General features: G+C 38.8%; 1 protein-coding gene across 3 annotated transcripts; it reads right to left on the reverse strand.

The window, feature by feature from the left end:
- Positions 1–3549: 3549 nt before the first annotated feature.
- Positions 3550–19232, reverse strand: LOC132609644 (putative late blight resistance protein homolog R1A-10). Of its 3 annotated transcripts, XR_009570909.1 has the most exons (3): positions 16492–19232; positions 7122–7195; positions 3550–3859 (listed from the first exon to the last, which is right to left on the reverse strand). XR_009570909.1 is itself a non-coding variant. In XM_060323716.1 (2 exons), the coding sequence occupies exon 1, from the start codon at positions 19095–19097 to the stop codon at positions 16494–16496; it is 2604 nt and encodes an 867-aa protein (XP_060179699.1). In that variant the 5' UTR covers positions 19098–19232; the 3' UTR covers positions 3551–3859; positions 16492–16493. The 3 variants fall into 3 exon arrangements, 2 of the variants coding, with proteins under 2 accessions (XP_060179699.1, XP_060179698.1); XM_060323716.1 differs by lacking the exon at positions 7122–7195 and having other exon boundaries at positions 3551–3859; XM_060323715.1 differs by lacking the exons at positions 3550–3859; positions 7122–7195 and adding an exon at positions 12070–12547.
- Positions 19233–26912: the final 7680 nt, after the last annotated feature.

Here is a 26912-nt window from a genome sequence, read left to right on the forward strand (position 1 = left end):
CAATTAGGGCACTGGGCAACGAACTCTGCTATGTCCTTTTTCATACCGTCCCACCAATACAGACATCTCAGATCATGATACATCTTCGTCGACCCTGGATGAACAGAATATCTGGCATAATGGGCCTCACCCATAACCTGCCGCCGCAGTCCCGCAACGTCAGGTACACACAATCTGCCCCTGTAATATAATACTCCATCGGATGTAATCTCAAACGGGGTCTTCTCCTTTTCACGGACTGCGTCTCTATACTGAATCAGAACAGGATCCTCGTACTGATGCTGCTTTATCTCACCCAGAATAGAGGAGTCAGCCACTCCTCGAACAGAAATCCCAGTATCTCCAGAATCGGCTAAGCGGACTCCAAGACTAGCTAACTGATGAATATCACGAACCATTTCTTTCTTACCAGACTGTACATCAATCCGACTGCCCATGGACTTACGGCTGAGTGCATCTGCCACGACATTAGCTTTCCCTGGATGGTAAAGAATATCAACATCATAATCTTTCAGCAACTCTAACCATCGCCTCTGCCGCAAATTCAATTCTTTCTGTCTAAAAATATACTGGAGGCTCTTATGGTCCGTATAAATATCAACGTAGACCCCATATAAATAATGCCGCCAAATCTTCAAAGCATGAATCACAGCGGCTAATTCCAGATCGTGAGTGGGATAATTCTTCTCGTGCGGTCTGAGCTGCCGGGAAGCATAGGCTATGACTCGACCGTGCTGCATCAACACACAACCCAAACCCATACCAGAGGCATCACAATAAACCACATACCCATCTGACCTTTCTGGAAGAGCTAACACTGGAGCTGTAATTAATTTTTCCTTCAACATCTGAAAGCCGCGCTCACAGGCATCAGTCCACTGAAATTTCGCTGCCTTCTGAGTTAACTTTGTTAATGGCGCCGTAATAGAAGAAAAATTCTCTACGAACCTTCTGTAATAACCGGCCAACCCCAGAAAACTGCGTACCTCTGTAGGTGTAGTAGGCCTGGGCCAATTCTGTACGACTTCAATTTTCTGCGTATCAACCTGAATACCATCTGCTCCGACTATATGCCCCAAGAATGCCACAGAAGTTAACCAGAATTCACATTTCGAAAATTTAGCATATAATTGTTGTTGCCGAAGAGTGCCAAGCACTGTTCTCAAATGATCCGAATGCTCCTCTGCTGATCGTGAATAAACCAATATATCATCAATAAACACAATCACGAACATATCAAGAAACGGTCGAAATACCCGATTCATCAAATCCATGAATACCGCTGGAGCATTAGTCAGCCCGAAAGACATAACTCTGAATTCATAATGCCCGTACCGGGTCCTAAAAGCAGTCTTCGGAATATCTGCCTCTCGTACCCGTACCTGGTGATAACCCGAACGCAGATCTACCTTCGAGAAATATTTGGCACCCTGCAACTGATCAAACAAATCATCAATCCGGGGAAGGGGATATTTATTCTTTATAGTCACTTTGTTCAGTTGCCGATAATCAATACACATTCGCAGTGACCCATCTTTATTTTTCACAAATAATACCGGCGCTCCCCAGGGCGATGTACTGGGTCTGATGAAGCCTTTGTCTAATAGATCTTTCAACTGCTCCTTCAATTCTTTTAGTTCTGCCGGTGCCATTCTGTATGGAGGAATAGATATGGGCTGCGTATCTGGCAACAAATCAATAGCGAAGTCTATCTCTCGCTCAGGCGGAAGACCCGGAAGCTCATCTGGGAATACATCTGAGAATTCATTGACAACCGGAACTGACTGCAGAGTAGGTGTCTCGGCTGTAGTATCGTGTACCCGGACCAAATGATAAATATAACCCTTCTGAATCATCTTCTTAGCCTTGAGGTATGAAATAAACTTACCCCTCGGCGATGTTGTACTCCCGGACCACTCTATAGTTGGTTCACCTGGAAACTGGAAACGGACTACCTTCTTTTGACAGTCAACATTAGCATAACAAGAAGCTAACCAATCCATACCCATAATAACATCAAATTCCAGCATATCTAACTCTACCAAATCAGCTTTAGTACATCGATCATATATAATAACAGAACAATCTCGATAAACATGTCTGGCTATTACAGAATCCCCTACAGGTGTAGCTACCTCAAAAGGCTCTATCGGCTCAGATTCTATCCCAATTTCATTAGTAACAAGTGGAGCAATATACGATAAAGTAGAACCGGGATCAATCAGTGCATATACAGATCGGGAGAAAACCAGTAAGGTACCTGTAACAACGTTTGGCGAAGCCTCCTGATCCTGGCGGCTGGCCAATGCATATATGCGGTTTAAGGGACCGCTGGAACCTGAAACACCGCCCCGGCCTCGACCGCGACCCGCTTGTACCGGCATACCTCACCCCGCAGGGCGCACAGCTGAGGGAGTAGAAGATGAACCTGCGGCTGATCCCGTCGGCTGAACTGTACTGCCAGAACCACTTGCCATCGGACAATCACGCATAATATGGCCCTGACGGCCGCAAGAAAAACAGGCTCCGGTAGCTCGATAGCACTCCCCTGGGTGCGATTTCCCGCAATAAGAACAACGGGGCCTGGGTGGTCTGGACTGGCTGGAACCTCTGACTGTCTGGGAACCTGATGCTCTGGAACTCTCACCGGCCCCAGATGGTCCTGCACCGTCAAATCGTCTGCCGGCCCCAGATCTAATGAACGCCGAATCCCCCGAATGAAGTCGTGGGGGTTCTCCTCGGGCCTAGACTCGAAAAACTCTGGGGGACGGCATATCAGAAAATCACGAACCCTCAGGCTATCACGCCTATCATCATCATCATCATCTCTCAGCCCGCGTCTGCGAACCTGTCCCGCTACCAAAGTATTCAATAGCTGTACGGCCTCCCTCAACGTCCTATCCTCCGCCCCTGGCTGAGGAGCTGGAGGCGCGGGAGCTGGAGCCTCTGGAGCTAATGGTGAAGCTGCTCTAGGCCCCTCTGACGATGATGGTGAAGCGGAGTCCACTGACTGCGGCGCGGTATCAGACGTAGTCTGAGTACTAGTCCGAGTAGCTCTCCGAGCCTGGCTGGTCTCCCCTACCACGCCCTTTTTCTTCTGGGCAGCCGTCGCCTTTTTCGGAGGCATCACTGAAAGAAACACAACAACAGATCAGAACATAATCATCCTAATAGCACAACTCTATCGCACGATCTAAGATTCAAAGAAGGGAGACACCCTAAATGTCCTGTAGCCTCTTGTTTATCGATGTGGTGCACAACACACCGATAAACAAGACTCTACTAGACACGGTCTAAAGACATCCCAAGGACAAACCGCTCTGATACCACTTCTGTCACGACCCAACCCCGTAGGTCGTGACTGGCGCCCGAGTTGGGCGCCCTGACATACCTATCCATATCGAATCACATACAAATAGCAAATACGGCCATAACTGCTATATGCCGTCTCAACTATATCAAACCGTATCGACACACTTCAGCGCAACATATACATATACATATATCGAAAAGCCGGCAAGGCTATCAAATGTGTCAAAAGCCGACAAGGCTATCAAATGGCATAACGGCCCAAAACATATCCAAAATGCACGCCGACGAGGCTGCCATAACGAATAGGGTCATATAAACACAACTGAACAGAAGTAGGCACACACACCCACAATTACGTCTACAGACCTCTAAACAGACCAAACGAATCATATGGCGGGACAGGGCCCCGCCGTACCCCTGAACGAATATATACATACATAGCGAACAAAAATATATACCAAAAGATATGCTCTGAAAGGAGAAGAGCACTCCAACAGCAAAGAGGGGGTGTCCTAAACCGGTGGATCACCAAACTGTGCGTCTGTACCTGCGGGCATGAAACGCAGCCCCCGAAGAAAGGGGGTCAGTACGAAATATGCACTGAGTATGCAAAGCAGAATGTACAGAAAGCAAATCTGAGATATAAACGAAATGGAAGTATCAAACATAAATGCAAATCCAACATATCAAAATTTGTTTACTTTCAAAAACATGTAAGTCATGCATCGGTATAGGAGAATATGGTCGCCCACCCATCGATGGCGCCATAACACAGCATAACACCAGAAAGTCTCAAATCTCCGTATCCCCGTCACATATCACATCACAACATAACGCCATACACAGCATAACACCAAATATAGGTGGAACCCGACCCTCTTTTGCGAGTACCTCGGTGAACCATAAACACAGCATAACTCCGGAGTATATCAAAATGCGCACGATAACAGAACCGGCCCGGGACTCGGCGAAAGGAATAACAGAATGCACGAATAGAGTCGTGAGTAGTCATATGCATAAAATCATTGTCATAACTTCAAACATAAGTAAAATGATCATATTTGAAATCGGAATAATGGTCACACCAAATTGTTTCAAAGATTCTCCGAATTACATAAAGGAAGGTCGCGGGACCCACGGACGGGTATCGACCCGAATCAGGCCCGCTTATGGAAAACATACTCATTATACATCATGCACACTCTTATGAAAATGTTGGAAAAATCCGAGCCTTTATGCGAAAGATATGACATTCAAAAATTACGAAATTCATTAAAGTGGAACCTTTTTGTACAAAGTTTGGAAATCACTTCTTTCAAAAACATAATGGTTCATATTTCATCAAATCATACATAAGAGTGCCAAGGAATATATATATATAGATCATATCATGCTCGGATTTCGGATTTGGAATTTCCTTAAGGCTCTAATCTAGCCTATGTGAAACTAAGGCATGCCAAGAAAAGAAGGTTGCTTTACATACCTCGTACGCACTCCAAGATAGCCAATCTAAAGTAAATCCCAATCTACGCCTCGGGCTCCCCAAGGTCTACAAACATAGGCACTTAAGCAATTATTTATTCCAACTAACTCTAAATTCTACAGAAAATTCGGCAGCATTTCCCCTGTAAATAGGCCAACCCGAGAATTTAACTCGCTCAAAATCAACAACAACAACCACAATAACCAACCTAGTAACATCGATAATCAATTCGAAAGGCAAAATAATAATAGTAGCTCTCTTTTACACCATTCGACAACTTTCCAATCATTCAATTCAATGGCTTACTTTCAAGCCACAATATCGTTCGTACATTCGATTATTAACCCAAACCCATACTAACAACATTCAAGAACATTCTAAACAATTCACATAATGTTTCCAACCATCCAACAATTTGCTCCAAAAGTGGCCGAAAACAGCCCCCTAAACCGTGAGCAGCCCCCCCCCCCCCCCCCCCCCCCCCTTTTCACATTCCTCCTTTTCAAGTCATGTTTTGTATCACAATCCACAATATATCGATGTCATTTTCACAAATATACGACTTACATCAAACGCACAATAAGACTCAAATCAGCCCACAAAATCTCAACATCAATCTTGAGTTATTAATTGCTCATTTCCAAACTAGAATTCATAACGACGACAATTAAAACGCTAAGCGATATTAATGCGATCTTCGGCATATTATATGACCCACATTAGTCCACACTACACATATACATATGTCGATGGTTCTCATAAATAAAGATTGCATTAAGTGCACAAAATTCTCCAAATCAGTCCGCACATTTACCATATCAATTTTTGGGACATTAACTCTCATTTTCAACATAAAAATCATCACAACAACCATTACGACGCTAAGCGATATCAATTCATTCTTTGCTACAAATTGGAGGCTATATACACGGCTACATACCCACCTATATACATACATCGATAGTTCTCATTCATTTCTTCACCCTACAACAATCAACATACTAAATAGAATTAATTCATCACTTAATCACAACACCCATTTACACAACTTCACACACCATACACGACCCAAATTCCAACATACTACATTTCATGATTTTCATCCATATTAACATACTACAACATGAATTAAACGTCCACAACACATAAACAAGAGCAAAACTTACCTTTCTTCTCCAAGTCCACACTTTGGTTAGGGTTAGCAATTGACACAACGAATGGTTGGATGACCCAAACAACTCTTCCACGCTACTTAGGGACCTCAATATAGTGGGTTTACACCAAGGAATTATTTTTGGAGAGGCTAAAAATGATCTTGGTTTTCCTCTCCTCTTGGCCGAAAACAGTGGGTTGAAGGGTGCTCTCAAGTTCTTATTTTTTCTAAGTGTTGGAATGGTGAGAGATGACTTAGAGGTCATATATTAAGTCCAAAAAATATCTATATTGTCTTTGGCCCACACAATGTGTTGGACCAATTAAAATTGGCCACACAATTGTGGGGACCATTCAATATACACGGCCACCATGGCACTTTTGCACAACATTTTTAATTCCAATTTTTATGAATTGTGGTCCCAATTTTTCCTAAGTGTTCAATGCCCACAATTTCATATATAACTTATGTCTCAAAATAAAATCAAAGGTCAACAGTCCCGACTTCAAATCCCGGAATAGTCTTGGCCTTAAATTATCATAGTTAATCCGGGTTGTCCCAATGTATAAAATTACAGGACATAACACAAACTTAACCCCAAATGTGTGCAATGCCACGTCCGGAACAATTTCCCTTCGGACCACATAGGTAACATCAAGTAATATATGCATGAGGTGCTGTATGAGGTATGCATGTAGCAAACACCACAATAAGAAGCCTTGGATGTTTTACTTCCTCACTTATCATTGTTAATATCAAATCACAGTTCATATCAATGAATCATGTAGAATGTGTATGAATGCTATGCATGATATCAATATCAAGTGTAAATCATATTCAAATCGCATTCTCGCCTCTATATGAACACACATCCCAATACCAATCCTAGATCATTGTTCTTTCCTTTATCGATGATAAGTGGCAAGTAGGTGAAAGGTGAATGCATCACACCAACAATATAGTAAACAGGCAACAAGCCCAACACCGCACACATGGAGACAAATCAACTCACAGTAACAAGGCAACAAGCCCATGAAGTCATCAACATTACCAATCTAAGAATATCCATCCCAACTTCATACCCGAAGGCTTAACATACTTTCTCTATCAATAATTAAATTCTACATATGTTTCGCTAATTGAAGTATAATCTAAAGGTAAGTCGTAACCTACCTCGATGCTGAGTTGGTTCCACGAACCGTCAAATATGAGTCTTGCCCTTCCGAAGAGCCTCCGAATACTCAAGTCTAGTCATTATAGAAATCTGGATTAGAAACGGGGAATAACGGTACCCATATTGCTACACATTCCTTTGAATAAAAAATCAACTAAAGAAAGGAGGAAAATCAGACCCATAAGGGTAAAACGGGTATTTCAAGAGTGGAAAAGGTAGCCCAACATTCTAGAACAATTCTACTATTCAATTGCAAATTAAGCTCAATTGTTGATCAATTTCATCATTCAAGATAAAATTCTCAATTTAGGCATAAACCCTAGTTTTCCATAATTAACTCCTCAACCCAAGTTAGAGATTCAAGCTTATCATTTACTAACTCACGAGATTCCATGATTAGAATAGCAAGATTCATCAATTAAACTCACATTCATGGCCTAAAATTCAATTAACACACTTAAGGTTAAGACTCATCTTCTCCAACTAGCTTTTCTAGATCCCATCATAGATTTCTAGCTTAGGAAGGTAAATAAATAAGAACAAGATGAAGGAGACCTACCCCAAGATGAATCAACTCTGAATACATTTCAAATCGCCTTTGAGTCACTTGGAGAATTAATTTTTGGAATGGGAAAGAAATGGTTCGAATTAGGGCATTTAATGATTCTGATTCAGCGATTCGCGCTCCAGTGTAAGGGGATCCACTTCAGCGGAGGACCATCTGCTGAGGCGGATCTCAGTAATGTAACAAGAAATTCGCACCTGCGGACCAAGCCTCCCTGAGGTGGATCCGCTGGGGCGAGACACTAGGACTAACAGAATTCTAGTTTTTCACCAAGTTTCACCCCAAATACTGCCTCCACCCGAGACCTCCCAGATACAATATAAATAGGCACACATAGTAAAAACATGCTACAGACTCACTTGTGACCTCGAATTTTCCATCGGAGTTCTATTTGATCGGATCAACCCTCCAACAGCCAAAAACTAAATTTCCAACCAATAGCACAAAACACTCCCGAGTGCCTGGGGAACCGGATTAAATACCCCATCAAGTCATAATCGACCCTCCAAATCTCACGGAATTGACGAATTTTTGAAAAAGGTCCGTTTATCCAAAAGTCAACTATTGGTCAAAGGTTTTTTACTTTAAGGCTTTAATTCTCATAAATCACAATAAACTCGCCTTATTACCTCAGAAATTGTGTTGCCCATCCCCGCGGGTCAGAATCATTTGACATGACTTGGGTAAGGGTCAACAGGAGTAAATGGGTCAAAAGTGCAATAACGATCAATTGGTCGTTACAATACCAGTCATTAATGTGTTTCCAGAAGTTTTCCTAGAAGATCTCCCCGGAGTTCCTCCTGACAGGGAGATAGATTTTGGAATTGATCTACTTTCCGACACTGAGACGATATGTATTCCGGTATACAAAATGGCTCCAGCAGAGTTGAAAGAGTTAAAAGCCCAGTTGAAAGATCTTATCGAGAAGGGATTTATTAGGCCAAGTGTCTCACCTTGGGGCGTGCCAATCCGGTTTGTCTGAAAGAAAGATGCATCCGTACGCATTTGCATTGACTACCATCAGTTGGACAAAGTCACCATTAAGAACAAGTATCCTCTCCCCAGAATTGATGACTTATTTGACCAACTTCAGGGTGCCAGTGTTATTCAAAGATTGACCTCAGATTAGGATACCATTAGTTAAAGGTTAAGGAAGTTGATATTTTAAAGACAACTTTCAGAACCCGTTATGGTCATTTTGAATTTCTTGTCATATCATTTGGGTTGGAAAATGCACCAGCCACTTTTATGGACCATATGAACAGGGTCTTCAAGCCTTGAGTTATTCGTCATTGTCTTTATTGATGAAATTTTGGTGTATTCCTGTAGTGAGACTGATCGAACATCTCAGAATAGTGTTGCAGACACTTCAGGATCGTGAGCTTTATGCAAAATTTTCAAAGTGCGAATTTTGAAATTTTGGAGTTGAGGGTGGAGTTGTGTTTGGTTATTGTTTTTGCAAAGAATATTTGGTTGTTTGAATGTATTGCAAGTGAAAAAAGGTTTTAGTCGTTTTTCAAATTCCAAATACAACTTCAAGTTGTATTTGGAATTTTCATGGCCAAACACCGATTTCCAAATAAAGTGAAATAATTTTCAGGAAAAAAGTGAAAAAATTTCATGGCCAAATGGGTCCTTAGTCTATCGGGCTATGGAAAAAGTCAAGTTAATGCAGGAGCATTTGTGAACGGCTCAAAGTCGCCAGAGGTCCTATTCAGATGTGCGGTTAAGGGATTTAGAGTTTCAGGTTGATGATTGGGTGTAGGGGTGTGAATGTTACGGTTCGGGCAATTATTTTTATAAAATTTAAATCGTACCAAATTTTCGGTTATTTTATTTTGTAGAACAAAAATTGAAATTTCTGAAACCGTCTCATCATGTCAGTTTCTCTTCGGTATCGGTACCGTTCGATTAATTTTCGGATTTTTTTTTAACGAACATCATGTTATAGTCACTATTAAAATTAAGATACAATATCATACATACTTCTATAGGACATTGACAGAAAATCTCTAGATATTTTTACGGATTAAAAGGTGATGAATCAAGAAAACATGAAAAACAACAACAATAGAGATTTATCCCACTATTTTACAGTAGTGTAAATTAATGTTAAGAAAAAACAAAAAAATGTATTTTGGATTGCACGAGGGTGAAAAAATCAATCAAGATGAGACTCAAGAACTGAGACTACTAAGATTAAGTATCCAATAAGAAAAGTTAAAAATCATACGAGAGGAAAGATATCTAATACTTTGTAGCTTTCTATCCAAGTTCATTGAAATGCCTTGTAGCTACTAGTTATTAGAGATGCTAAAACTAATTTAATTTCAATTGGAGTAGTATAATAGGTTTCAGAGTTAGAACTTTTGTGTTAATTATGTTGCCAACTTGTAGTCGTTTCATCATTCCAAACCCAAGGCGAAAATTTTAAAATTTATATATTTAAACTTAATATATAAAATATATTTTACACATACTTATTCGGTACGGTTCGATATATTTTCGGTTTATTTTTATAAAATAAAAAACCTACCTAATTATTCGGTTCGGTTATAATATATAAAAATTCGTCTGTTTGATTAAAAATAACGTAAAAATCGGTTCGGTATGGTACGATTCGGTCGGTCAAGTTGGTTGTTTGAAAACCATTGACACCCATGATTGGGTGTTCCTAAAGGTCTAACCGATGAAGGGTGTCATGAGGTTTGGAAAGAAAGGGAAATCTAGTCCCAGTTATATCGGACCATACAAGATCCTGCGAAGGATTGGTCAAGTGGCTTATGAGCTTGAGTTACCGCAAGAATTGACTTCTATGCACCCAGTGTTTCACGTATCCATGTTGAGAAAATGGGTGGAATTAATCGAGTGATGCACAACCCAAGTTACTAAAACTCAAAGTAGAAGAATCAACGTCAAAATGTCAATCATCCCACTTATAGAGGTTTACCACACAATATTAATTTAGTAAAAGAAGCTGTCCTGAGTCCTTTAACTTTGATGACCAAAATCCTGCAAAATTGAACAATTTTTACTTCAAATCAATACTTTTTTCAAAGATCTTAAAGCCTCGTGTACTCTTCACGAATAAATAAAATGTCCAGAGACTTAAAAAGATCGTGAGCTTTTATATAACAGTGGTGTTCAACCAGCCTGTTTCTTGTGCACGTCTCGGCTAATTCCATTGGGTTTGGGTAGCTGCCACTTCCGACTAGCACAAGTATTGCCGTAGTGGGAAGCTTTGCTCACCGCTTAGACAAATGTTAAAAATCACCTAGTACTTTTCCTACTAATATTTAAACCCCTAACTCCAAGAGTTACACCCAATTCATTGACCATTAGGCTACACTCTTAGGTGCAATACATGAAAATTTTGGACCCAAGTGGATTTCTTTTGTTGGTTTTTTTATATGTTTTTTGTTTGAGCATCCGTTCAAAGAGAAGTTCCACTTTGCAGAATACTTGCCAATGTTACATGTCTAACAGAACCAAATGCAATGGAAGATACTAATACTAAATAAGTAATGGAAAGAGTAACTCAGATTCACGCATGATTAGGAGGAAATAAGTAAAGCTGCTATTTAATTGGAAATTGGAAGAAATAATTAGGTACTATCAATAAGCTCAAGGTGCCGTGATCCAAGCATACTTCTGGAAATAGCTAGAGCTAGATCATTGCCTTGAGATGCTGGAAATTTATCAAATAAACATTCATGCAATATAAATGAATTAAGGGATCAAGGTGAAGTAAGGGATCAGAGACAATAGTTAAGTTAGAAATGAAGAGGGTAGTGACGGGCAAGAGTGATAGAGAAGATGCAAGGCCAACATATTTGTTTATTAGAAAACTTCATTAACTTCTTAGAAACTTCATTATGCTACTTGAGTTAGTTAGGTAAAGATGAAAAGACAGGACACTAGTAGTAGTATATTTTGTTGTGTAACAGTAATAGAAGTAATACATGTTGTAACAATATTAGTAATAGTAGTAGATGTATGCAACCTCAGGAGTACTGCAGTCTAGAAAGGTTCTAGTAAAGATATGGTGTAAAGTTCTTAAGAGTTATTTCTCATCTGTTTTCTTTTGAAACAACCAAAGTGTTGGTGTGTTTAAAGGATTATAGCAAGCTAGCAAGAATCCAGTCTAGAAAGGTTCTATTAGATATAGTGTAAAGTTCTTAAGAGTTATTTCTAATGCCTCTTAATTCAAATCCGCTTCTATGAACTTTGTACAACTGGTCTCAACTCCAAAATAGAAGACGAATGCTGCTGTAAAACTAATAAAAGTAAGAAGAATTTCTAAATATTGGGGAGATTAATGAAACTTGAAAAGAAAGGACTTCCCAATTCAATCAGCAAACACCTGGAATACTACTGTTTCATAATCCAATGGCAAAAAGAAAACCGTACAAATCCACAACTCAAATAAAAGCTCATAAAACTGTAAATGGATTTAGCCGTAGTAGTCAATAAAATCATCATAGACTCGATGACCTAGGCTGGTCAAAGAGAACCTATGGAATTCATCATCATCGTAAGACGAAGACTCAGTAACTGCATCGGGGTAGTCTTCATCATGATACAAATAATCCCAAATTTCAGCATTGAGCTCATAAGAGGAATCATGAGGGTCCTTCAGGTATATAATCAGTTGTTTACATCTCCTTCCTAAATCTCCTTCATCAAGATGGATTGTATAACAATGATGTAAGTCAAGGGTGTGGACAGTCATCAAGAACGGCATGCAAACCTTCATTTGACAAGTCCTTAAAACTCGTTTCATCAATCTTCCTTTGTTTCTTCTGTCTTCTCCATATCTTCCTTTGGTTTCTTCTTCATTAATTTCACCTGAATCTAACTCTGTACAATGACCATTTTAAGAGTGGGAGATTATTTGTTACATCCCATATTTTTTAACGTGAATTATTTGTAAGCTGAGGTGGGGCCCACACGTCAAGATTTTTTTTGGAACATGTGACAAGTTATATGAATCACATATGTAAAGTTAAACACAACTCACGAAGGACCCTTGGGCCAAATCAAAGTGGAAGCCCTCCAAACGAATATTTTTAAGAAAACGTTTTCGGGTGACCTGACTTTGAGGGGCAAAAACGGTATTATAAGTTTGGAATTTGAAAAAATACCAAGAAATAGAAGTTGTAGATAATTGAATTAGCTTTCCAACCATAGGTCGTGGGTTCCCAGGTGACGTCGGTACAAGGAGATATGGACGTTTTAAGGTCGAAAGGTCAGTGGGCTAGGCCCAACTCGGGGCCAACCGGGTTAGGCCCATGACAAAAAAAAAAAAAAAAAAAAAAGGAGAAGAAGATGCCCAATAGGGGCCATCCGGCCATGGTCCATAAAAAGGACCCAAGCCCATGTGGGGGTCTAATTTGTAGTATTAAAAGATGACTAAGTCATCTTTAACTTGTAGAAAAATCAAGAAACTTGAAGAAGGAAAAGACCACCCCAACTTTCGGCCATGACCATGGAATTTTAGCCCCTTGAAATCTTGCTCCTAAAATTATTTTCTTGTGTTATTCCTACTAATTTAAGGGTCCTTTACAACTTGGTGTAGTTATTTTGGAAGATAGGGAGCTTGTTTCATCAATTTAACAACTTGGTCAAGTGAAGAAGATAAGAGAAAAAGGTAAGAATTAATTCCTTTTTATGATGTTATGAAGGTTTGTTTATGTTGTAGTATGTAGAGATGAGTGGAATTTGTGGAAATATGGAAGTTTGCAAAGTGGGTGTGTATACATATATGTAGCCGTGTGTGTGTAATGTTGTATAGATAAGATGAGTTGAATTTTATGTTGTATTCTAGTTGTGGGTATGGTGGAATTCATATTGGAAATGAAAGTTGAATGAATTTGGTTGAAGTTGTAAATTGGGTATGGAGCCGTGTGGTGTGGAAGAGAAAAATGGAAATGAACTAATGTTGTTTAATATGTTAGTTGTGTTGTTGTGATCCTTATAATGTAAATGAAGGCTAAATGGTTTAATTTGGCATTGAAGTTGATTGTAGAAGATTATGTCATTTTAGTATGATCTTATGATATTATGGAAATGAAGTTGTTAAAGTGTGGATTATTGTTGTTGGTTATGAATTTGTAAGTAGAAAATGTGTTGTGATGGTTTTGTTGCATATGTAGGAACTTTGTGTGGAATATGGAATTGATGGAATTGTTGAATATTGGATATATGGCTTGGAATATTCTTGGCTTATGTTTGAATGATCTTAAATTAGTGTATGAATGTGGAAATGTTGATATTGATTTGAAAGTGCAAAGTTGAATTGGAAATTGTTGCACTATTTGGAAAAGAAGACAATTTATGATAGAATGCGTTTCTAATCGATTGTTGATGATTATTGGTATGTTGTTGGTATGGTTGTTGATATTTGAGCCGAATTAAATCTCGGGGATGTTGTATATATAGGAGAGATGCTGCCCAAATTTCTGTAGACAAGAATTGGGTAAGATTGAATTCTTAAAGTCTTATGATTAATATTTGGTAAATATGACCAATTGTAGATTTTGGACGAAATGGGATTTGAATTTGGAGAAGCGTAAAGAGCGAATAAGGTATGTAAAGCTTTACCTATTCTTCTCTTGGCATGTCCTAGGTATGATAGGCTTGGATACGAGCCTTGGGGACGACTCTACTCTTAGAAATCCGCACCTAAATTTGCCCTTTTTTCATTCAGTAGAATTGAATTGAATATGTTATGAATAGTTAGAAAATTGCCTAAACATCTAGAACTTGCACAAATAGGACCCGACTACTTTAAAACTCTCATAAGTGATGTTATGAAGTGTAACATACGTAAATTATGTACGCCACCTCGTTTGATCCCAGGTGGGCCCACTATTCCCGGATTTTTCTGATTTGTTCCGTTTGACTTATTTTGAAGTGGAATTCAAAGGAAACTCTTGGCTACTTTTCTAACTACTATACGACAGTTGTTTTGAAGTATTTCGTAAGTCCCACAACGTATTTTGAAACATGAAAACGATTTCAGAAAACTTATTTTGACATAAACCATTGTGACATCCGTAAGGCATACGCGATGATTACCGTTTAGTTTCTTTATATGGTTTGTCATCTGAATTATGCTATTGAGTCTCCGTAAATGTGTTATATTTTATATTGCATTAGTTTCTCACTACTCCATTCGTGGATGCCTCAATGTTTCCTTCACTGAGCCCGGGCCAGGATATGTTATCACGCGTATTCCGCTGCATTGTTCGCCGTGCCTCGATGTGAGGGGGCAGGTATATATGTACATGGGTTGTGGAGTATGATGTGTCATGTACACACATTCTGATATATGATGATATGATATGATATGGCCATCTGATATGTTTGATATGTGCACATTCTGATATGATATGATATGTTACGGAGCTATTCCCTACTTTGGAGTATGCTGTGTTGTGGCGCCAGTGACGGGGTGGCGACCACGTTCTGTTCACCGTGTCCCATAATGGGGTCGGATATGGCATATGTTCTGACATGCATTACCTATGTTTTATGAGTAAGCATTTTTGATACTCCGGTTACTATACTTATTTTCTGTATCCTCTGTTCAGATTATGATTCTGTTTATTGCGCCTTATGCTTTACATACTCAGTACATATTCCGTACTAACCCCCTTTCTTCGGGGGCTGCGTTTTCATGCCGCGCAGGTACACCAAGATGATGCGAAGTTATTATAGAGGATGTTCCAGCAGAATTGGCAAGCTCCTTTTGCTCCTGGAGTGCTGCCGAGTCAGAGTGTATGCTATGTTTTCTGATTATTTGTTAGAGACTTTACAGACAGAGTCGTGGGTATAGTATGTCAGTTGTGTATGCGGTTTCATCAGCCGATATGTCATTCTGTATTATGTGTTAAATTATGTACGACCATAGATTCTGTTTGATTTGGAAAGCATCGGACAAACATATTTTGAGAGTTTATTATATATTTTATTTTTATTTGATTTAAAAAGTCTACCAAGATTATGTGTGTCCCAAAAGTATGTGGGTTCGCTCGGCATCGGATGTGGGGCCGGATGCCCATCACACCCTAGTGGAATTGGGGTGTGACATTATTAGAGTTGGAAACTCAGTATAACACGTAATCATAAACTCCCTTTAAAGATTTAATCTATCTAACTTCAACCAGACAACCTTTGTTGAAAACGTTCCCCTGCTAATACCAGTAATCTGTTATATTTCTAACAGATTTCTATCACAAATTGTCCCAACATTAAAGAACAAACATTTCGACCAAGGTAATTTATATTATAAGAGATTAATGCTGTTGTAGAAGACATTTGGCTAAATTTTACTTCATCTATAGTAATCTGGCATAAATAGAACTTTACCAGTCACTGTTTATCTAAGTTTTCAGTTCCTTTATGTTTCTATACTATCTAGGTTGCTTTCTTTTAATTTGTTAATGGATTAGGTCTCTCAACATGTTAAGATATCATCCACTTATTTATCTACTGAGTTCCATTCTTGCCGAAAAATAAGTAGATAAATAAACGAGTTCAATAGAAATATTAAGTACCATGTGTGAAGATTGTTATACGCACCCTTTCACAGAGCCAATACATCATAATAAAAGACCCTAATATGACCAATCACGTGTAATAAATCATATGAACTACTCAATTTTACCTATCTTATTACAATCAAACAATGTACCAGGAATTATGCACCAAACATTTTCATCAAAGTCAATGAGAATTCTCAATCATTGGTAAAACATCTAATGGCTGTTGAAGATTCATTCTTTAATTATTTTACTTACCTCTAGTTGATTGTGTCAAAGGCATCAACTTTAAGAATGTTGTTTCCCAACTCCTCCTCTTGATCATTTTGGATCTTCTTAGCAACTTCCACAAGGGAAGGAGTGCATCCCCGTAACTCAATTCGCTGCAGTGTCATACTATCTGCAAATGCTTGAGGAATCTCTTGTAAGGAACGACACTTTCTGATAATTATGGTTTCCAGAAGTGGGAAAGAATCATCGGTGGACTTCCAGTATTTAAGATCCCTGTTCTCTAGGAGCAAGAATTTCAATTTAGGAAATCCCTCTTCTGCTACTTCCCAGACATTTTCCCCTACATGCTCCCAACCAAAGGAGTAATTAACCTTCAATTTGAGCACCTCGAGTTTGGGCAACTTGCTAATGATTGTCATGGCCTTCCATGGTTGATAAGCTCCTTGAAGTGTCAGCTTCTTGAGATTCGGTGGGAAAGAATCCGGACATGGAACTGGAAGCTTACGATTGTGAGAGTCGTATACTACGATTTTTAGTGCCTCTAGCTCAGGTAAATATATAATATTATCTAAGGATTTGGGCTCACGACAAAAGTCATCAGTTGTGCCACAAATTCCCAATTTTTTCACTTTTTTAATCCCTTCAAACATTTGTTTGGTGCAACAATCAGGACTCAACCCATAAATACTTTGCAAGTTATCCAAAACCTGGTACTTAACTTCATCGGCAGATAACTTTGGAGGAGAACACAAATAAAAGCTTTCAAAGTGGAGATGCCTCAATTGAGACATTTTCCATGTTCCATTTGGTAGGTGATACCAACAGGGTGCACTACACTTTGTTCGACGAATAATAAAAGTTTGTAAATTTTGAAGCTTATAAACTGGTAGATATTGACCCGAGTTCAAATGCCCCATAGCCAAATATCTCAAGGAAACCAGGTAAGATAATTCCTTAGGGAAACTACCCGTTATCAAATGCCCCAAGTCCAATACTCTAAGAAGTTTGAAATGGTTTAGTCCTAATTCAATAGTACTGGACCTAATTTTACCCGAAAGAAACTTAACAGAACGTGTTTTACTGTAAGTAAGAGAGGAAAAAAAACAACCTTCCTCTAAATGAAATGAAACCCACCGACGATCTTGAATAACACTTTTGGGTTCAGAAATTGAGGGATTTGGAACGTACAAAAGATTCTCTCTTTCAGCTTCTATCAAGCATAAATCATGGAGAAGATCATGAATCCTACATGTCTTGATATTTCCATCCAAACTATGCTTGCTAACAACAATTAGACTTTTATCAATAAGATCATGTAGGAGATTAGCTGCCACTTTTTCCCACTCCCCAAGCCCCCTCAGCTCAAAGAGTCCTTCTGCCATCCACAATTGAATCAACTTTTCCACAGAAATTTCACTAGCTTTTTTGAAAACTCCAAAATACAGAAAGCAAGCTTTCAAGTGTGAAGGAAGATGCTTGTAGCTCAAAGCGAGCACTCCTGAGCAACGTTGATAATCATCAACGTCTACTAATGAGCTTACACTTTGAGCTACTTCGTACCACTCGTGCAGCGTCCTCTTCCTAGAAAGAGACCCCGCAACCACCGAAATCATCAGTGGTAATCCTTTGCAATTTTCTACAACCACCTTTCCGACACTCTCAAATTCAGCTGGACAATCTTTTTTGCCGAACGCCTTTTGGCAAAACAAATTCCAACTTTCCTTTGGCTCTAGGAAGGGCATTGGAAAAAGTCCCTCGTGAGAGCTAGCATATTGAGCAACGTTAATGTCCCGAGTAGTCAACAATATTCGACTTCTATTACTGTTTTCTGGAAACCATAGTCTAATATTATCCCAGGCATCGCTGCTCCATATGTCATCCACAACAATCAAATACCTTCTTCTCTTTAAACTTTTCTGCAAGCAATCAGCTAGTTCTCCATCGTCTTTCTTATTAAGCTCTTCATTCACGCCAATAGCCTCTTGAAGGAGGGATAGAAGCATCTTTCTTATACTATAGTCCTCGGACACAGTAATCCATCCACGAACATCAAAGAAGCCCACAATTGAGGAATCAGAAAACATATTTTTGGCAAAAGTTGACTTACCTATGCCGCCCATTCCAACAATAGAGATGACTTGCGGTTGAGATGAGCGTCCGGTAAGTAGATCTAGCATGCGCTTTCGTTCATTGCTGTGCCCCACCATGTCCTTCTCAAGGGTTGAAACATGCAATCGTGGTGAAAGCGAACGATTTCCAGCTAGCAAACTGTTATTCCTCCTCTGCAACTTGATGAACTCTTTCTTCACAGAATCCATGTCTTGTATAGCTTGTCGCAAGATCTTAAGAAGCCTCTCATTTGCCTCTGTTCGAACCTGTTCATCCTTCTCCTTAACCAGTAATACTTGAGATTCGACTTCGTGTTCCACTTCATTTGCTAAATCTTCAACCTTTTCTTGCAAATCCTTCATTGGTTCATCATCAGAATTGTCAAGAAACTCTAGCACAGAGCTGACCTTCTCGTAGAGTGATTCCAAATGTTTTTTGTTGTTCTCTTCAAGGTGTAACAAGTCGGATTGGGAAATCAGGTGTATTGTTCCCATCAGAGAAGTTACAGCAGCATAAGCAGCCATCTTTCTTGCTACAATTATGTGAATGAAGAGACTAAGAGAAAGTTGGCACACAAAAAATGGTAGACAAGTTTGAAAACTACTGAGAAAGCTTTGTTTAAATATGGAAGAATTTTGCACAATGGAAACGATAAAATATGATAAATAGGTGGGCGTAGTTTCTAAGCAATTTTAAGAAGCAGTGGGCCACAGGCTATCATTTATGACAAGCAATATACGGGAGATGTCCCCTTTAATTCTTTATTTCCGTTGTTGATTCTCTTAATAAATTAATATAATAGAAGTATGAAGGTATGAATTCACATTAAAATAATGATATATACTCAAATCTCTCAATAATTGTCATTTGTTATAAGCATAATAATATTTCAATATAACAGTTTGATTTTTTTTCGAAATTGATTTTTCATATTATATTTTATTTTTCTATAACAACAATTTACTTATAACAATAATGCTATTAATTCTAGCGGTACATTCTTTGTAAAATTACCTTTCTATAATGAAATTCATCCTTGTTATGTTTCTAGTTACGGCTTCTGCTTTTTCATAAACAAGGGTTGTCGATAATGGAGAAAATCAATGGCTAAACGGAGATGGCAATCATCAACGAAAATTCCAAGGTTTCACCTCCAAATTACCCAAGGCTTTGGTTCAATCAGAAATTGCAGTTTCAACAATTGACTTTTTTCCGGATATATATTTTGCTATTGATTTGCAGGATTTTTTGTTTTTTAACTATAGTTAGATAAATAGTTAAGAAAATTAATTTTAAAACATTGATTGAATAAGACTTAGAGGGATCTTTACTGGCTCCCATTTTCCCTATATAAAGGGAAATCACAAGCTTCTCAAATTATTATTATAGTGGCTTTAATTGTCTTGATCCTTTTCACATAATATATTAATATTAATTCTTGATTGCCTCCGCCTCGGTCTGGTGGGTCGGTCGCCCTCTAGCTGTGTTTCTCTTGCCACAACTGAGTACATCAATATGAAGGATCCAACGCAAGTCAAAATCTTGTCCAAAAGCCTCGTAAAACCATCATCACCAACACCAAATCACCTCAAAAATTACAAGTTATGTTTCTTTGATCAAGTGGCTGACACAGTACACATACCTCTTGTTCTTCTCTATCCTCATTGTAACAATAACTCAAAAAATGAAGAGCTCGAAGAGGAACTCTGCGAAACTATCACACTAGTTTGGCCCAAATTTGGTCACACCTATAAAAAGACCTCTATAACCTTTACTTGTCCAATTTTTGTTACCATCAATTTCCCACCAATAATTTTTCTTCCAAAACACACTATTAAATACACTAACTTATGCTTATTCAAGTCAAAATAATTTGAAAATTTCAAGGAGAAATAAATAGAAAAATTTCAAATAATATAATGTTTAGAATGTTCTTCTTGCGTGATCCTTTTCGCCAACTTTAATTAAAAAACAATCATCATTATTAAAATATGTAGCTCATTTTATAATTATTGTCTCCTAGCACTTAAAATAATTGGAGGTAATATGAAAACATGAATAGGTCCAAACTTTTATATAATTGTATAAAAGAAATCAGGTACTTTATAAACATTCTAGGGAGGGAAAAAATGGTCAAATATACCCCTCTATTTTAGTTTAATAGTTAAATACCCTTCGTTAATCAAAATAGATAAATATGTCCTTTTCGTTAATCAAAGTAGGCAAATATACCGCTTCCGTTAAAAAGTACACAAATATACCCCTTAGTTGACAGAATCCCCAATTTCACATTAATTATCCGATTTAACTTTAAAAAAATCATGCCCCACCCACCCCGACCCGCAAATTAAATTCTTTCCACCTAAATATACCCATCCAAGTATATCATTATCTTTTAAACATTTAATGTTAATCTTGATGAAGTTTAGAGCTTAACTAATTAAATTTCAAATTTGAAATTTACTATTGCCTTCCCCTACTGACTTAGGATTCAGTGTGTCAGTTATACATATGTTCATGTGCGCACATGCTCTCTTCCCTCAACCATGTATAGCGCTGCTATTTTCCTGATAAATGTTACTACTTAAAACTTATACTCGGGCCGAGCTCACATGCAATATGTTTTGTTAATCAGTTGGCATACTTCTTTTCTTTAACATTTCACACTCTCTGACAGTTTAATTAATTAAGGGATGTACGAGTTTACCACGCCCCAAAACAAAAATTTTCTTCTCCCAATCAAATGCACATGCTGATTGATGCCTTGATGGCTGTTAATTGTAGCCTGTCACATGCAATATGTTTTGTTAATTACTCAGTTGAGCACTTATTTTCTTTAACACTTCACACTCTCTTCTGACATTTTAATGTATTGCTGAATAATCTCAAATCTAATCTTCCTTCTCACTCTTACATTCTATATGTAGTAAACAACAATTAAGTTGGGGCAGCCCAATTTTTTTTTTTTTTTTTTTTTTTTTACTTATAAGCTGTTTTCAATTTATAATCTATTTTTTTTTAAGTTAAGCCAAACAAACCCTAAATTGAAGTAGCTAGAAATCAAGAGATGAATAATGAATCTAGGCAGGGCCGATCCATAGGCAAACAACAACTGCTTTGGGCCCCAAATTCTTGGGGCTCCCTATTTTTGGTAATAGCAGACTTATAGGTTAAAAAAAAGTAGGTGAAATTTTGTTTTACGAAATATTGAATGCTTTAAAATGGAAAGTAACTCTTAGGGCCCGTTTGACCATAAGAATTATTCACTTTTTTCAGAAATTGTTTTTCACTTTTTTCCGGAATCAGCGTTTGGCCATGAAAATTTCAAATACAACTTGAAGTTGTATTCCGGAATTTGAAAAACAATTCACTTTTTTCACAACCAAAATAACTACATTTCAACAAAAAATACAAGTTAAAAAACTATGGTCAAACACAACTCTAACTCCAAAATTCCAAAAAAAGTGAAAAAGTTTTTGGTTTCTATGGTCAAACGCCTACTTAAACTTTCTTTCTTAGTTCGTCTAAGAGTTTTAAGTATCCTTTTTACTTTTCTTATCAAATATATGTACTGCAATTGATTTTTATACTCCCTGTCTTTCTTAATTTATCCAAGTTCAAGTCTCGGTTAAGCTTAACCTATATAGGAGTCAGGGGCGGAGCTACCCTTTCCGAGGGGTGTCAAACGACACCCCTTCGTCGGAAAATTACATTGTACAGATAGGTGAATTTTTGGTTTTATAGGTATGTATACCAGTGTTGACACCCTTGACACAAGCTGAAGGCTGGTGGTTAAGGACTAGCAAAAAGTCCCTAAGGTCGCGTGTTCAAACATGGGTTGCGACATATCTGTATTTTTTGACACCCCTTAATATGAATCATGATTCCACCACTGATAGGAGTAGTATTTACTAGAAAAAATAGTGGAAGCTGTTGAACAAAAATATTGCGCATTTATTTTGATTTTTTTCTCAGGTTTCAAGCATTGTAATAATTGACTATATATATATATATATATATATATATATATATATATTGTCACGACCCAGCTAGGGGCCGCGACGGGTACCCGGAGCTAGTTACCGAGCACCGCTCACTCTACTACTTGTCTCGCTCATTTAATACTTTGTTATCAATTTTACATACCAATTGTAGGAAAATCATATTTAATCAAGACATAATTACTTTATATACATTTGCCTCTTGGCCATCAAAATAATATACATGCATGTGAAAACATCTTGTGAGACCATCTAACCCACACTGTGTATCTACGAGCCTCTATTAACATAATGAATACATAGACGGAACAAGACTCCGTCATGCCAGAAATATGCATATATGAATGTACATCAAAAGAATAGCCATAAGCACCTCCGAATAATGGAGTGCTATCTATCAGCTGACAGCTACTGAGGACCTGGGCCAAGCTCTCCTCCCTGTCTACCTGTGGGCATGAACACAACGTCCGATGAAAGGCCGTCAGTACGAATATTGTACCGAGTATGAGAGGCACACATAATGAAAGGAAACATCAATAATATGAGGATAACATCAACATGAGACATCTGGATCTGACTGATAATCATAAATGAAGTAATGCATTACTCATACTCATCATCATGACATGTATGCATCATATGCAAGCTGCCCGTCCATGTCGGAACGGTGTGATAATCAATAATATTAGCCCGCGTCCAGGCCTCCCGCGTTCGAGGTACCATCTCATGCCGCCCACTAGTGGTGTCTGCCCACGCCCGTAGGTCGTGGTGTATCCGTATCGCCGCCCGCCGAAGCGGTGTCTGCCCGGCCAACTAGGCCCGGTGTGAATGCAATCATGACATGCTTATGAAAATACTCATAGTAATATGCTTATCATAAAATACTTATCTTATCATAATGCGTATATAAGACTCATGATCAACTTTACTCTATCGGGGTGACGTAAGGTCGTGATCCCCCGATTACATTATGGAACCATCATGGATATTCTGCCTCACCTTGAAAGGACTAGTACATAAGGTGAGTGTCGGCAAGGAATAACATCATCATCATTCTAGTGTTATCATATCGTATAACTTAACTCATATAGACATTCATAGGTATAAACTTTTAACTTCTTAGAATGTAAGAACTCATGAAAGGAGTAGGGATTCAAGCTAAAAGATTCATGCCATTAGAAAGAAGGACTAGCCTCACATACCTTGGTCGTTTAGCTAAGATATTGCTCACTCGTTCTCCGTCGATATCATGTCGTTACCTTCATAAGAGAATTCGTATCAACATTAGTAGCTAGCTATAAGAACGCGTCGCTAATTCTAGGAGAAGTCGGACAACACTTCCTTCGCTCATACCACTTTTCCCACGTTCTATATCAACTCCCAATATTCATAATATTATTCGTAATATCATAATTGACAATCGTCATTTACGTGCGTTTAGCAAAATCCACCATTTTCCTCCAATTTTCCCTTATTTCTACTTCTAGCTCATCCTTGCGTTTTCATGCATTTAATGCTTGTTTCGTGATATAACCATCATTTATAACGTATTTGTACTCACAACACTTCAATATTCATAGTTCAATTCCACTATCATTCATTTATGTCACTATTCACTCAATAGCGACCCATTTCTATGTTCTTCTACATTTCAAGTGTCTAAGCTTTCCAATACTTCAAACAACATGGAATAATCATGAAACTTTCCTTGGATGATGGTTGAACAATCCTTAAGTTGAAATACTTCAATTAGCCAAAATCCTAGTTCCACCCTTTGTGGGATTTCTTGACTTAGATGATCCTTTGTTGTGTTCTTACACTTGATTTCATGAATTTGGTGTTAAAAACCTTAGGTTTCCTTGGATTTTCTTGATATTCTTAGAGTTGAAGTGTTGAAGAACACTCTAGAGCCTTCTTGAAGTGTTTGGATGAAAAATGACGTGAAATGGGCTTAAGTTCCCTTTTAATAATTCAAAACCTGGTCTTTAATGAAAATTTGTCGGGATGAACAGTGGTCGTAAATTGCAGTTTACGGTCCGTCCTCCATGGTCGTTTTTAATCATCCCAGGAACAGAAAGTTTGGCTGAGGATTATGGCAATTTACGACTGAGGTTTACGGTCCGTAAACCAGTTTACGGGCCGTCCTCCAAGTCGTTTTTAACCATTTTCACAATTTACAGAAAGTTGAGATTTTTGACAAGCTGGAGGACGATTGCACTATACGGTCCGTAAATCACTTTACGGGCCGTATAGTGCCATATACGACCACTGGGCTGAAAAATTTTCCGCGACTTTCTTATTTCAAAAAATTCTTAATTAGCCATTCCCGACTTAATAAAACATCATTCACTCAAACTCTTCATCATTCCAGTCATCATACAAGTACGGAGAAATTTCCGAGGTGTAACATTCTTCCCCCCTTTTGGAACATTCGTCCTCGAATGTTCGACACTCGGGGATCCTGGAAAAATTTCGCCAGAGTTTCCTTTGTAATTTGGACACTACCTTTCCATTACAACAACCCACAATATCTTCGCCTCACACGGCTATATCACAATATCAACACATTTATGGCCACGCACGACCAAAAGCATAAAACTAAAACATACAAACCTTATATCGTCGACGTCTCATCTTGAATCTCTTCTGGGATTGGAACAAATGGGGGTATATGGATTTCATCTTCTCCTCTGCTTCCCAAGTCATTTCTTCCCGATTATTGTTCCGCCATAGAACTTTGACTGAAGCAACCTCTTTATTCCGAAGCCTTCGTACTTGTCTATCCAAAATGGCAATGGGCATTTCCTCGTAGGTTAGCTTCTCTGTTACTTGCACATCATCAATCGGAAGTATTCTTGTTGGGTCTCCAATACACTTGCGGAGCATCGAAACATGGAATACTGGATGTACGGATTCGAGCTCTGAAGGCAAGTCCAATTCGTAGGCTACTCGAATCACCTTACGAATGATTTGGTAGGGTCCGATATATCTGGGACTTAGCTTTCCCTTCTTGCCAAAGCTCATCACTCCCTTCATCGGCGATACCTTCAGGAACACCCAATCGCCCACTTGAAATTCCAAGTCTCATCGGCGATTATCTGCATAAGACCTTTGGCGACTTTGAGCTGTTAACAGTCGGTCTCGAATCACTTTAACCTTTTCAACTGCTTGCTGGATCAAGTCGGGGCCTATCAATTGTACTCCTCCGGTTTCAAACCATCCAATTGGAGATCTGCATTTTCTTCCATATAAGGCTTCATACGGGGCCATTTGAATACTGGAATGATAGTTGTTATTATAGGAAAATTCAATAAGAGGCAAATGCTCATCCCAACTACCACCAAAGTCCAGCACACACGCTCGTAGCATATCTTTCAAGGTCTGAATAGTACGCTCGGCTTGTCCGTCGGTCTGCGGATGGAACGCCGTGCTGAGCTTCACTTGAGTACCTAGACCTTCTTGAAAGGACTTCCAGAACTTGGCTGTGAACTGCGCCCCTCTGTCTGTGATAATGGCCAAAGGAATACCGTGAAGTCGTACAATCTCCTTGAGATACAATTTAGCATAATCTTCCGCTGAATATGTGGTTCTAACGGGGAGAAAATGAGCTGCTTTCGTGAGTCTATCCACGATCACCCATATAGAATCATACTTCCCTCGCGTACGGGGTAATCCTACCACAAAATCCATGTTAATTTCTTCCCATTTCCACATAGGAATTTCCATTGCTTGCAATAAGCCTTCTAGCTTTTGATGCTCGGCCTTCACTTGCTGGCAATTTGGGCACTGTGCTACAAATTCTGCTATGTCTCGCTTCATGCCATCCCACCAATATATCAATTTGAGATCGTGGTACATCTTGGTTGCACCTAGATGAATAGAATACCGGGAATAATGTGCTTCCTCTAAAATCCGTTGGCGCAAGTTCGCTACATTCGGTACACATAACCTGTCTCGATATCCAAGAACCCCTTCTATGGAAACTTCGAATGGAGACTTTTCCTTTCCATAGGATAGATCTCGGTAGTGGCTTAATTGAGGATCTTCATATTGCCGTCCCTTCACTTCTAGATTCAATGATGAAACTGCGGGGTCATTGACGCTAATACCTGCATCTCCTGAATCAATTGGCCGTACGCCGAGACTTGCTAACCGATGGACCTCACGAACCATTTCTCGCTTTTCCGAAGGAACTCCACTTAAACTGCCCATCGATCGGCGGCTAAGTGCATCTGCCACTACATTCGCCTTCCCTGGATGATATAGAATGTTCACATCGTAATCCTTCAGTAATTCTAACCATCGCCTTTGCTGTAGGTTCAACTCCTTCTGTTTGAA

Source organism: Lycium barbarum, chromosome 9 (genome assembly GCF_019175385.1).
Source record: "Lycium barbarum isolate Lr01 chromosome 9, ASM1917538v2, whole genome shotgun sequence".
Taxonomy (NCBI): Eukaryota; Viridiplantae; Streptophyta; class Magnoliopsida; order Solanales; family Solanaceae; genus Lycium; species Lycium barbarum.

Coding starts and splice junctions, on each gene's coding strand:
- LOC132609644 (XM_060323716.1), bottom strand. CDS start 19,097: ATGGCTGCTTATGCTGCTGTAACTTCTCTGATGGGAACAATACACCTG.